This window comes from Pongo abelii, chromosome 16, assembly GCF_028885655.2.
Source record: "Pongo abelii isolate AG06213 chromosome 16, NHGRI_mPonAbe1-v2.0_pri, whole genome shotgun sequence".
NCBI classification, from domain to species: Eukaryota; Metazoa; Chordata; class Mammalia; order Primates; family Hominidae; genus Pongo; species Pongo abelii.
Genome location: NC_072001.2, coordinates 21288543 through 21301749, shown reverse-complemented (window position 1 = coordinate 21301749; position 13207 = coordinate 21288543). Strand labels below are relative to the sequence as shown.

General features: G+C 45.2%; 2 protein-coding genes across 19 annotated transcripts in view; one reads left to right on the top strand and one right to left on the bottom strand.

The window, feature by feature from the left end:
- Positions 1-2545: 2545 nt before the first annotated feature.
- Positions 2546-13207, bottom strand: part of LOC112131910 (histone-lysine N-methyltransferase, H3 lysine-36 specific-like) — an 85834-nt gene continuing 75172 nt past the window's right edge. For 3 of the 18 annotated variants that reach the window (XR_010137348.1, XR_010137349.1, XR_010137343.1), the window contains 3 exons: positions 7094-7164; positions 6929-6993; positions 2546-3538 (listed from right to left, as the gene is read on the bottom strand). The gene's annotated coding sequence lies outside the window, so the exon portion shown is untranslated. Of the gene's footprint in view, positions 3539-4837; positions 7307-7977; positions 8085-13098; positions 13190-13207 lie in introns of all 18 variants that reach the window. The other 15 variants (XR_010137341.1, XR_008513951.2, XR_010137350.1 and 12 more) reach the window with 11 other exon arrangements.
- On the top strand, positions 5151-13100 carry LOC112131784 (golgin subfamily A member 6-like protein 7). Its single transcript, XM_054545941.2, has 8 exons — positions 5151-5314; positions 6842-6970; positions 8091-8141; positions 8230-8323; positions 8406-8512; positions 9789-9847; positions 10176-10317; positions 10615-13100. The coding sequence occupies exons 1-8, from the start codon at positions 5231-5233 to the stop codon at positions 11746-11748; spliced, it is 1800 nt and encodes a 599-aa protein (XP_054401916.2). The 5' UTR covers positions 5151-5230; the 3' UTR covers positions 11749-13100.

The window sequence follows — 13207 nt, the reverse complement described above, 5'->3', positions numbered from 1 at the left end:
ACTCACAACACACATCAGCCCATCTCCTCTCCTTCTTGGCAGGGATGGTCACGATCCACATTTCCCAGTGAAAGAAACCAAAACTCCATTATAGGGTTTCACCATATTGGCCAGGCTGGTCTCAAACGCCTGACTGCAAGTGATCCAAGCGCCTCGGCCTCCCAAAGTGCTGGGATTACAAGTGTGAGCCACTGCACCCAGCCAATTAGGAGGAAATATCCAACATTTAGCCAGGTGCAGTGGCTCACTCCTTAATCCCAGCACTTTCAGAAGCTGAGGTGGGAGGATCACTTGAGCCCAGGAGTTTGAGTCCAGGCCGGCCAACATAGTGAGACCCTGTCTCAACAAAACATTTAAAAATTAGCCAGGCATGGTGGTGTGCGCCTGTAGTCACAGCTACTTGGGAGGCTGAGATGGGAGAGTGTTTCAGCCCAGAAGGTCAAGTAAGCTGTGATTGTGCCACTGTACTCCAGTCTGCATAACAGAGCAAGACCCTGTCTCAAAAAAAAAAAAACCCAAAATATATAAATAATTGATACAACTCAAAACAAATAACCCAATTTTTTAAATGTTTTAAAAAAAGAACTTGAATAGACCTTTCCTTAAAGAAGATATAAAAATAGCAAGTGGGTATCTGAAAGGTGTTCCGCATTATAGATCATTAGGGAAATGCAAATCAAACCCACTGAGATACCCCCTCACACCCCTTATGACCATTATCAAAAAGTCAAAAGATAAATATTGGCAAGAGTGCGGAGAAATGGGAACTTTTGCATACTATGGATGAGAATACAGATTGATACAGCCATTCTGGAAAAGTGTATGAAGATTTCTACAGAAATTAAAAATAGAACCACCATATGACTCAGCAATCCCTCTTCTGGGCATACACTCAAAGGAAATGAAATCATTACTTTGTAAAGATATCTGTATTCTCATGTTCATTGCAGCCTTAATCACAATAGCCAAGATATGGAAACAATCTAAGTGTCCATCAAAGGATAAATGGATAAAGAGACTGTGGCACACATACACAATGGAATATTATTCAGCCTTAAAACAAACAAGGTCTTGCCATTTGCCGCAAGATGGATGAGGCTGGAGGACGTCATGCTTAGTGAAATAAAGCATACACAGAAAATCAAATATTGCATAAACCCATTTATATGTGGGATGTAAAAATGTAAATAAATAAATCTACAGAGATAGAGAGTAAAACATTGTCTACCAGGAGAGGTAGGAGAGGGGAGGAATTGGGGACATGGAGGCCAAAGGATACAAAGTAGCAGGTATGAAGGATGAACAAGCCTAGAGATGTAATGTATGACATGAGGACTGCAGGGAACAAAATTGTTCTGTATGTGAAATTCATGCTCAATGAGTAGATTTCAACTGCTCTTGCCACAAAAGCAATAAGGAAATGGGGAACTATGTGAAATGATTGGTGTGTTAATTTCTTTCAGTATAGGAATCTTTTACAATCTATATATAACCTTTAACATCATGTTGCAAGCCTTAACTATACACAAGAAAATTTATTTTTAAAAAAGAAAAATTGACAGTCAAAGACTGACAAAGCAAAGACTAAGTAAATAAAAACAGGGGTAACTGTATTTATATCTGTTAAACAAAACAAAACAAAACAAAAAATGAGCCACCCACTAAGGCAAGTGCCTGCATCAATAGAGCTTTGTGGAGGCACAATTTGACAACACCCCCAGAAAAAACACAAGCCACAGAAACTACTGTAACCATGCTTTCCAAAGAGGGTTTTGGGAACTCAGCATGTAAAGGGAGAAAGCAGGCAGGAGAGAAGAAAGGGAGGGGGAGCAGGCAGTGAAGGGGTGGTTACATTCTTAGGAAGCTCTAATTAGTGCTCAGTAAATCTTCTTTTACAAAGATAAGGTAAACATTTGAAAAGAGGGAGGAAAGAGTCAATTATGCAGCCATCTCAGGGTAGCCTGAAGAGTGACTGATCTCATTTTCTTGTTCTGTACCTGGGAAGATAAGCCTATAATCAACATTGTCAGTGTCAGATTGAATAGAACTCAGTTTTACGTCTTAAACTGAGGTTGCAGAGCCAGGGTTACAACTGGCATATGCTTATTTTATAGGGGGACATGGATCCTGAAATATTTAGGGGCTAGCAAGGAATGTCCCTGTGAACAGTTTGTAAGGGGGGCCATATGGAGAGGTACGTGGCCTTTGTGGTAGTGGGGACCTGGCTTATGTCTAATGCCATCACACAGGATTGTGAAATGGCAGCTATCTCTTTGGGGAGAAAGAATGGCAGTGTTGCATGACTAAGATCCCAAACTTATGTCTCCCTTAGCATAACAGGTTTGGCAGTTCCAAGACTTTATTTTCTTTTACATATTAAAAAAACTCTAATGAAAGAGCTATGTGAGAGATATAAAGAGGGTATTTCCAATGAAAAAAGGGTGCAACCAGCAGGGAGAAAAAGGAATTCTAAATGTGTTTATGCTTGGTAACTTAACCTTAAAACACACAGAACAAAGCTTAACAAACGAAAAAAAGAAATAAGTTGACGATCATTGTGGGAAACTTTAATATCTGTGTCTCAGCCACTGAAAAATAAACAAACATCAGTAAGGAAATAGAATCATTAAAGGATGCATTTAACACGCTCGATCTAATTGAGAGACGTGGTACACTACACTCAACATGCAGAATACATATCCTTTTCAAGTGGAGAAGCAATATTTATAAAAATTAGCCATATTTTTGATCATTGAGAAGACACAAATTCCAAAGAGTTTTAGTTATACAAATATTTAATCAGAGTGGAACTATAAGTTTGGAAATTAAGCAAAACATTTTCAGTATGGTAAAGGGATGAATAAAATCAAAGTTTGCTTTTCTGAAACACTAATAAAATTGATGGCCCCAGCGAGACTGATTAAGAAAACAGACAAAAGGCAGAAACTCTAACTGCAGACCTTATAAATATTTAAAAAGATAAATGAATAATAGAACAACTTTGAAATTTTATATAAAATGAACAAATTGATTCAGCAAACACAGGTTACCAAAATGAATATTCAAATATATGTAATTGAACCTGTAATTAAACACCTTATAAAGAAAACTACAGTCTCACATGGCTTAATAAGTGAATTCTTTCCAAATGCTTAAGGAAGAAATAGCACACATCTTACATCAACTCTGTCAGAAATAGGAGAAGAAACATTTCTCAAATTGTCTAAACAGCATAGCTTTAATACTTCATATTAAAACCTCACAAGTCTGGGCGCAGTGGCTCATGCCTGTAATCCCAGCACTTTGGGAGGCCGAGGAGGGTGGATCACGAGGTCAGGAGATTGAGACCATCCTGGCTAACAGGGTGAAACCCCGTCTCTACTAAAAAATACAATAAATTAGCCAGGCGTGGTGGTGGGCGTCTATAGTCCCAGCTGCTCAGGAGGCTGAAGCAGGAGAATGGTGTGAACCCGGAAGGCGGAGCTTGCAATGAGCCAAGATCATGCCACTGCATTCTGGCCTGGACAACAGGACGAGACTCCATGGCAAAAAAAAAAAAAAAAAAAAAAAAACAGAAGAAAAACTTAGACTCCACTTTCTCTTGTGAACGTTAAGTACAAAATTACCAAATGAAATATGAGCAAGCCCATCTCAACCACACATAATATGGTATTAATCACATATCACAACAAAGTTGATTTAATTCCAGAAGTGCAATGTTAAACATTCAAAAGCCAATCACTGTTAAGTTACCTTATCAACATAAAAAGATAAGAAAAAACATTGCTCAATCAAGAAAGAAAAAAGCAGTTGATAAAATTCAGTACCTATTCATAAATCTTAAAACCTGTCAACAGAGAGGAAGCAATATGTGAGCTAAACACTCCCCAAGCTGAGAATAGTGACATAACTTATTTGCAGCCAAAAGATGAAAATTGCAGGCCGGGCACGGTGGCTCACACCTCTAATCCCAGCACTTTGGGAGGCAGAGGTGGGCAAATCACAAGTTCTGGAGGAGTTCAAAACCAGCCTGGCCAACATGGTGAAACCCTGTCTCTATTAAAAATAAAAAAAAATGAGCCGGGTGTGGTGGCACATGCCTGTATTCCCAGCTATTAGGGAGGCTGAGGCAGAAGAATCGCTTGAACCGTGGAGGCAGATGTTGTGACAGTGAGCCGAGATTGTGCCACTGCACTCCAGCCTGGCAACAGAGCAAGACTGCGTTTCAAAAAAAAAAAAAAAAAAAAAAAAAGAATGAAAATTGAATTGCAGTATAATCTTAAAATTTTTGAGAAATCTACGTTTTTCAGCTAAAAAGAGACAGACTCAGCCTTTTGACCTTTCTTCTTTCCCTCCTTGGAAGGCAATCCAAGGCCTGGAAAAACAGCAGCCACATTGTAACCAAAAGAATAAAAACATGGCTAAGGAAGTATCAGGAAACTGAAAAGAACCCTGGACTGCCTTCCTCTGCACGTTTTAAGTGACAAAAATGAAATCTCTATTTCTTTAAGTCACTGAATCAGATTTATTCTTTCTGTGGCTACAAGTAGCCCTAAATGATGTATTAAATACTAAAATAAATACTAAAATACACACTAAAATACTAACATTTTGGTCTTGAACTACTGATCTCAGGTGATACACCCATCTCAGCCTACCAAGGTGCTGGGTTTACAGGCATGAGCCATCACACCCACCTCAAAAGCTTTGTGTTTTTAAATATATTAGACATGTCTCTAGTTTCAAAAAAAAAAAACAAAACAAAAAAAACCCTTAATAATGTAGGAGAATAAGAGAAACTTTTTCCAAAAAAGAGAAATTATTGTGATTATTTTACCTTATTGGAATGTTGGATAATATAGTCAGCTTTATTAATCATCAAGCATGCTGTAAATTTTCCATTATAATAGGATTTGTACCTCAATTAAGGTGATAAAGTTTTAAAGCTCAGAAAGTGAAAGCCAGCCCCACCCCTCTCCTAGAGTGGCTGGGGACAGCAGTTGCATGGGCGCCTTTCCTTGTGACATCACAGGACCTTCGTGACAAGTGGCTGCTTGACCCCGCCTCCTTTCCCTTTCATCTTTCTCATTGACCAATGGGCTTGGAGCATTAAGGCCACACCCCTATTCTGCATTCTAGTGTGACCCTGGTGACGCCTCCTCTGGCTCAGTCACATAGCTGCGTGGTACGTGACTGGAGGCATATCACTGCCTTTGCCTGGATCACGCCAATGTGGCCCCAACCCCACCTCCCTCCCCTCCCCATGATGTCAGAGAAAAACCAACAGAGCAAATTGCCTGAGGCCAAGGAAAAGGTAAAACGCATAGGATTGCGGGACCCCAACCCCAACCCCAGGCCCCCTCTGATGGCAGAACAGCTGTCAGAGTCCATGTCACTCCAGAGGTACACCAGGCTGGGCCCCCCCAATGCCTCTGGGCTCCCTCAACCAAAATCTTGTGTCAGCCCCAACCCCTGCCCTCACCTGACTTTGAGCGGGTGACTCAAGGGACTCCCTGCTCTGTACTCTGCCCTCACCTCCTCTTGCCTGAAAACTGACCTCCCTGGGCCCTTCAGGTTCATGTTTCCAAGGAACTGGATGCCCCAGCACCTGCCCTCACCAGTCACCCCAGGGTGACTTTGGGCAGGTGACTCCTGGGGCTCCCCGCTCCATACTCTGCCCTTGCCTACCGCTGCCCCATGGCTGACCTCCTTGGGCTGTTTGGGCTCATGTCTCCAAGTACCTGGGTCCCAACCCTGCGAACCCCAACCCAATCTCAAAGAGGCAACTTGGGCATAGCACTGATGTCACCCGTCCCCCACCACCCCACGGAGGAGTGGAATGTACTGATGGCACAGTCCCTCTAGGAACTGTCATTACTGCTGCAAGACTGGCCTTTGATCTTAGGACCCATCCCCTAAGTGTTCTCACCCCGTTTCTGGTTACGCTGGTTGCAGCACAAATTTCCATCTGGAAGGGGAGTGGGGACCATGTGACCTAGGATCAAGAAGTTTCAGGCTGCCTTACTCCCTTAACACAGAAGTTGACTGTTTGAAAAGCCTACACCTCCCTTGTGAACTCAAAATGTTGACAGTGTCTCTGGGTGGCAATGGGAGAACGGGTTTGGTTTGGTTTTCTCCCAGGCTTCTACTCTCCAGAGAGACTTCAACAGTTTTTCCTAAGTTCTCCACCTCATATTTGAATTCTCCATGGTTCTGGCACCAGAGTGCCCATCAGTCAGTGATCTTTGAAGTGAGATTTGCTCATCTTCTGTGGAAGAGACCTTGGGAAACTGAACTTGACAACTTGAATCTTCCTCATCTCATCTCAACCTGGGGTACTTTCAGTGCCACAGGATACATATGGGGCATCTTTCTGAAGCATCACTTTCCCTTGATTCTCTTGAGAGAGACAAAACATTAATGTTCTTAGGGATGACAGTCACACATATATTTCTAAGAGACTAGCAGACTTCTCTCCAAAATGAAGCTTGGGTTGTCCTCTTTCTGTTCAATTCCCAGATTTAACAGAAAGGCTGCCTTCTGCCCTGAGGATACGTGACTTTTACTTTTCTACCTCTGCCTCTGGTTTTGGTCCCTGGCAGCTGCTGATTTGTGGCAAAATCCCAGAGCTCGGAGGCAGAAGAATGAGTTTCGGTTCCATTATTGCCTTTCTTTTAGCCATGGTATCAATCTCTCTCAGTCACTAAGTGATTGCAACAACACCTTGTACAGTTGTCGGTGGCATTAAATCAGATAGTCTATAAGAGTATTTTGTATAAACTGTAAAGTGACTGTAGGAGCTTGTAGTTCTCATGAGTATCACTGCTCCTCTTTTCCACAGTTTACAGATGATCATCAGTGGAACAGTGCTGGTGCTGGTACCGGAGCAACCGACAGCAAACAGAAGAAAATAAATAATGGCACTAACCCTGAGAAAACCACTTCTGGTGGTTACCATTCACCTGAGGATGTGAGTCTTGGCTGGCTGGTCTCCTGAGGACAAGGGGCACAAGGGGAAGTCGAGGGTAACTGTTGAGATTGTGGAAGGAAGAACTGCTGGGTACTGGTTAAGAATTCTGGGTTTGAATCCTACCTCTCTCTCCATCTGCGAGGGACACGATTTATGGCAAATTGCTTGAGTTCTTTGGACCTCTCTTTTCACATCTGTAAAATAGGGGTGGTAATGTTTTACTTACATGTGTGAAGCTTAAATCAGATTTGTTGTTGTTGTTGCTGTTGTTGTTGTTGTGTTAATCTCTAGTCCAGGGCCTGCTGTAAACTCCTCTCCTCTTTGGGCTTCCATTTCCTGAGGAGGTAGAGTTAGAGTATTAGAGGTTTCTGTTTGCTCTGAGACTCTGGGATTCAAAGATTCACTAGAATAGAAACCTTGGGGCCAAGGGCTCCTGTCTGCCTTTTCCGTCCTATATCCCAGCTGGGAAGAACTGTCCCTGGCCCCTATGTGCTTGCTCAATGCTTGTTGAATGAACACATCTTTCTAAATCACAAGCTAGCAGAAGGGTGGGCTTTTCTCACATTCCATGTCTGAAGGTTTCTGTTACTGTCTTTTCTGGAGAATCTAGTTTCAGACTTTCAGTATTGTGGCTGTGGGCAAAAACCAATAAAGACCCAAATCCTTTTTCTTTGGGCATTAAGGAGAGTTGATCAGTTCGTGTTCCCATTGGGTCTAAGAACTTTGCCCTTAAAATCCATTCCTGACCCCTGCCTACCGCTTCCTGGCCTGGGGAATAGAATCGAGGGGCTACCCTCAGTCACCTTCCTTTGACTCTCCCCACAGAAACAACAGAACCGAGCTCAGCTGAAAGAAGTAACATGGTTTCTTTCTTTGCTCACGACATGACTGCTGGGTTTCGGGGGCACTCAGATGTAGAGGCCCCAGTCTCGTCTCGCCTACTCCCAGTACGGGGAGGAAGGCTCACCTCCCAGATTCCACCCCATCCCCACAGGGTCCCTGATAACCTGGTCCCATGGGTGGGCCTGTCCTGGGGCAGTGGTGCCATTCTGGGGGCATGTCTCTTGCTGTGCCATCTCTGCCTCCCTCTAGTAAGAGCTCTGTCTTCCTCTTCCTATAGGAAAAGCAGGAAAGCCACCAATATCAGCAAGCCCTAAGGAGGCAGCTAGAGGTGAGTGGAGGGTGTGAAGTTCCCTCCTGTCATCTGGAGAAGGTTTCTTTGCTTCTCTTTCAGCACTTGCTTGTCTTTTCTCCCAAAGGCCCAGGATCATACCATACGAATCCTTATGTGTCAGAAAACTGAACTGGAGACAGCGCTCTATTACAGCCAGGATGCTGCTAGGAAATTTGAAGGTGGGAATCTGGGCACCCCATCTTCCTTCAACCTGGCATTTTCACAGGCCTTTGGGCTGCATCTCAACCTCTCTCATTCCAGAAGAATCCAAGGATCTGGCAGGATGCCTGCATCATTCCTGGAACTTTGCAAGAGAGTTACAGCGGGCTCTCTCTGCTGTGTCCACACAGCACAAGAAGGCGGACAGGGTGAGTCCAATCACCTACCCGGTCCCCTGGGAGCCCAGCTTCACAGATGGAGGAATGAGCCTAAAGGTCCCTTCTGCAGGATGCAGTGTCCTGTCCAGAAGACAGCATGGGCCATTTCTTGCTGCTTTTGTATGTGGTTGTTAGAGGCAGGTTGGGGCTGGGTCAGCTGCTGTCAGTGAGTTGCGGGGCGCTGTGGGGAGCAAGCACTGGACACGGAGCTCCGAGGCCAAGTGCCCACCCTGCCCACACTTGGCTGTGCCCTTGGTCAAATCCTTGGTGGGGATTAGGGTACTTGTACCATGAAGGTACAGAAGAGTATCTTTAGTATGTTACCATTTGTGTAGAGAGAGGGAACGCATGTACGTGTGTGTGTGTGTCTCTGTGTGTGTACGTATTATGGTAATATACATAAAACATGTTTGTAAGGATTCATAAAAAACTCAGGCGAGAGGAACAGTATTGGGGGGAGATATTTCCCTTCTGTACCTTCTGAAGGTTGGACTATGCCAATGTATCGTTCTTTCAAAAATCAACAAAGGATTAATTTCCTCCTCCTTATCTGTGCCCCTACCCCCACCAAAAGAATGGGTTTAGAGAATCAGATATACCTGGGTGTTGAAATCCCAGCTCTAAGTGATCTTAGGCAAGCACTTAACCTTTAATACCCCATGTTTTTCATCTACACAATAGAGGTGATAATGATAACTGTCTCCTATGGTGGTGGTGAGGATTAAATGGGATTGTTAGCTTAGGGCCTGGTGAAGCACTCAATAAAGTTTCCAACAGTGGTAGTAATAATAGCAATAGCAGCATTACTGTAATAATGCTGTATACAGTAATAGTAAAATTTTCTCATCTCTCTGGGCCCCTGTTAGCCGGCTAACAATTCAGTCTTTTTCCCTGTCCCTTCCACCCTTACTGAGTTCTTTGAAAAACAAGTGAGAGCCAGGTGTGGTGGCACATGCCTGTAATCCCAGCTACATAGAAGGCTGAGGAGAAGAATCACTTGAACCCGGGAGGCAGAGGTTGCCGTGCGGTGAGATTGCGCTATTGCACTCCAGCCTGGGCAACAAGAACGAAACTCCATCTCAAAAAAAAAAAAAAAAGAAAAAGAAAAAAAAATTATACCATGGACTTGGAAATGCCTTGAGAACATGTCAGGTGGGATTGAGAGGGAGCAAGTGTTACTGTGGAGTAGTCACTGTAGCTGTCATCACTGGTCGGTCAGCTGCTCCTCTGCCTGCTGTATCCTGACTTGACCTTTCTCTATTTGCAGTATATCAAGGAGTTAACAAAGGAGAGGGACGCTTTGAGTCTGGAGCTGTACAGGAACACGTAGGATAGGGGAAGGTGGGATGGGAGGTCTGAGAGCCCTTAGCGTGGGTGGTGTGCTGGGAGGTGGGGGGTACAGGTGAGCATGGCAGGGGGTCATACAGGTTTGCATGTGTGCACAGGGAAGCTCCAGTGCCGGCTGTGCCACTGACTCATGGGGTAGCCTCAGGCAACTCATGTCTTCTCTCTGGCCTGCCACCTGGGACTTTTAATTCCTGGGTCCCTTCTAGTGCCACGGTTCTGTGGTTGTGGGGCGAGGGTAGAGGGTCGATCACCAAAGCGGTCCTTTCTGTTCTTCGTTCATTCCTTTCTCTATTGCCTCCGGCCATAGCATAACCAATGAGGAGCTGAAGGAGAAAAATGCCGAACTACAAGAAAAACTTCGACTTGTAGAAACTGAAAAGTCTGAGATCCAGCTCCACATCAAGGAGCTAAAAAGGAAACTGGAGACAGGCAAAATCCTGCTGCCACAGGTGAGCAGCGGCAGCCCCGGGGGGTGTGGGAGCCCCATCCAGCTGGGACCATGGTCTAGGGATCATGCAGGGTATGGGGAGGCTCCAGCCAAGAGCTGGAAAATTTGGGTCCTTGTTCTGGTCCCGCCATAGAATCCTCTAGAGTGTGCTAAAAATCTACAAATTGGGACCATGCCTGGGAAATCAGAAAACCTCAGGGTTAGGGCTTAAAATTTCTTTTTAAAGAATCATAGACTAAAACCATTATTTTATAGATTACATTTATATACCTAGCTTATGAGTCTATTTCCTTTTGAGGTTCAAACCAACACTTTGCAGGAGGAGAAGATGTGGAATCAGGAGGAGGAGCTACGGGATCAGAAGGAGAAGCTACGGAAGCAGGAGGAGAAGATGTGGAGACAGGAGCAGAGGCTGCGGAAGCAGGAGAAGGAGCTGCGCGAGCTGGAGGAGCAGATGCGGAAGAAGGAGGAGCAGATGTGGGAGCAGGATAAGCAGATGCGGAAGCAGGAGGAGCATATGTGCGACCTGGAAGGGCAGATGCGGAAGCAGGTGGAGGAGATGCAGAAGAAGGAGGAGCAGATGATGAAGCAGGAGGAACAGATGTGGGAGCAGGAGAATCAGATGATGAAGCAGGAGGAGCATATGTGTGACCTGGAGGGGCAGATGCGGAAGCAGGAGGAGGAGATGCGGAAGCAGGAGGAGCAGATGATGAAGCAGGAGGAGCATATGCGCGACCTGGAGGGGCAGATGCGGAAGCAGGAGGAGGAGATGCGGAAGGAGGAGGAGCAGATGCGGAAGCAGGAGAAGCAGATGCGGAAGCAGGAGGAGCGGATGCGGAAGCAGGAGGAGCAGATGCAGAAGCAGGAGGAACAGATGCAGGAGCAGGAGGAGCAGATGCGGAAGCAGGAGAAGCAGATGCAGGAGAAGGAGGAGCAGATGCGGAAGCAGGAGCAGATGCGGAAGCAGGAGGAGCAGATGTGTGAGCTGGAGGAGCAAATGCGGATGCAGGAGGAGCAGATGAGGGAGCAGGACGAGAGGCTGCGATTTAAGGAGGAGAGGCTGTGGGATCAGGATGAGAAGATGCAGGAGGAGGAGGAGAAGATGCGGGGGCAGGTGGAGGAGAAGATGCGGGGGCAGGTGGAGAAGATGCGGGAGAAGGAGAGGACGGGAGAGCAGAAGATGCAGGAGGAGCGGTGCTCAGAGCCCTGCCTCCCTCCCTCCGAAGATCTGTATGATACGAGCCACCCTGGCAGCGTGAAGCCTGCACGAGAGGCCACGGAGGGTTCTCCTGATGACAACTGCACTGCACAGATCATGCAGCTGCTTGGTGGAAGGAAAAATGCCCAGGAGTGCCCAGTCTTAGGCAGCACCTCCTGCATCCCATTCTTCTACCGAGGAGACAAGAAAAAGATGAAGATCATCAGTATCTAAAAGCCGGCACTGTCAACAAGGCCTACAGAAGTGTAAGCCGCCACGTGACCTTGTGAATATCGTCTGAGAACAAACTTGAAAAAAGAAAATTTATTTTAAATTGTGGCAAAATACTGGCCGGGCACGGTGGCCTGCACCTGTAATCACAGCACATTGGGAGGCCTAGGCGGGGGGATCACCAATCCCAGCTACGTGGGAGGCTGAGGTTGCAGTGAGCCGAGATCACACCACTGCACTCCTCTCTGGCTGACAGAGTGAAACTCCCATCTCAAAAAAAAAAAAAAAAAAAAAAAAAAAAAAAAAATTTCTACTTGAGGACTCTAATATCTATGTATGTTTCTATTTTTTTTTTTTCTTGGTCTTTCTCGTTTAGTCTTGTGTTGTCTTGTCTTATGGCATACCTAGTAAACTTTTATCTGCCTCCAGAGAGTATTGACTTTGACTTTTTGGCACACAATTGGCGTTCAAGCAGATCACCTTCATCTAGTTTGGGACTAAGCTGGCTCAAAGCAGGTTTTAGTTTTTGTGACAGCTGGTCTATTTTTTATTCTTTTGGATTCTTAGGGGTGGCCCTTCCAGGATCCCCACCAAGGTCCCATCTCCTTACTGGGACCCAAATTCTCAATATGTCATTTCAGCCCTGTGAGAGCACCAAACATTCAGCTAGGCTCTCCAGCCTCTTAACTATCACTTCATACTCAGTTTCTTAGCCTCTTAGCCCTCCACTGTTGACCAATCACCAAATGGGGGAAAGCACTACAGACTGTCAGGGTCACTTCCTAGGCCTGGTCACTCAAGTCCTGGCTGAGGTCTCCAATTACCTTCCAACAATTGTTTTTGATGGTGAGGGGGGACACATTTTTGTCCAGTTTTTCTAACTGTTCCTGTGGGGAGGCTAATCTATAACAAGCTATTCTGTCTTTAATGAATGTTGAAAACCTTTTTTTTTTTTTTGAGATGGAGTCTCGCTCTGTTGCCCAGGCTCTAGTGCAGTGGTGTAATCTCTGCTTACTATAACCTCCGCCTCCTGGGTTCAAGCAATTCTCCTGCCTCAGCCTCCCAAGTAGCTGCAATTACACGCATGTGCCACCACCCCTGGCTAATTTTTATATTTTTAGTAGAGACGGGATTTCACTATGTTGTCCAGGCTGGTCTCGAGCTCCTGACTCAGGTGATCTACCCGCCTCAGCCTCCCCAAGTGCTGGGATTACAGGCGTGTGCCACTGCATCCAGCCCATCTGTCTTTTTAAAAATGTTTCTGATTTGAGGTATAATTTATATTCCGTGAAATGCACAGATCTGGTTTACATTTTGATGACTTTTAACAAATGCATTATCCATGTAACCCACCTCCTTTGAAGATATGGAACATTTCTATCATCCAGAAAGTTCTCCTGTGCTTTCATCCTGTCCGGCACTCCTCCAGCAGCTGATGAACCTGCTGAGGACATTGGGTACA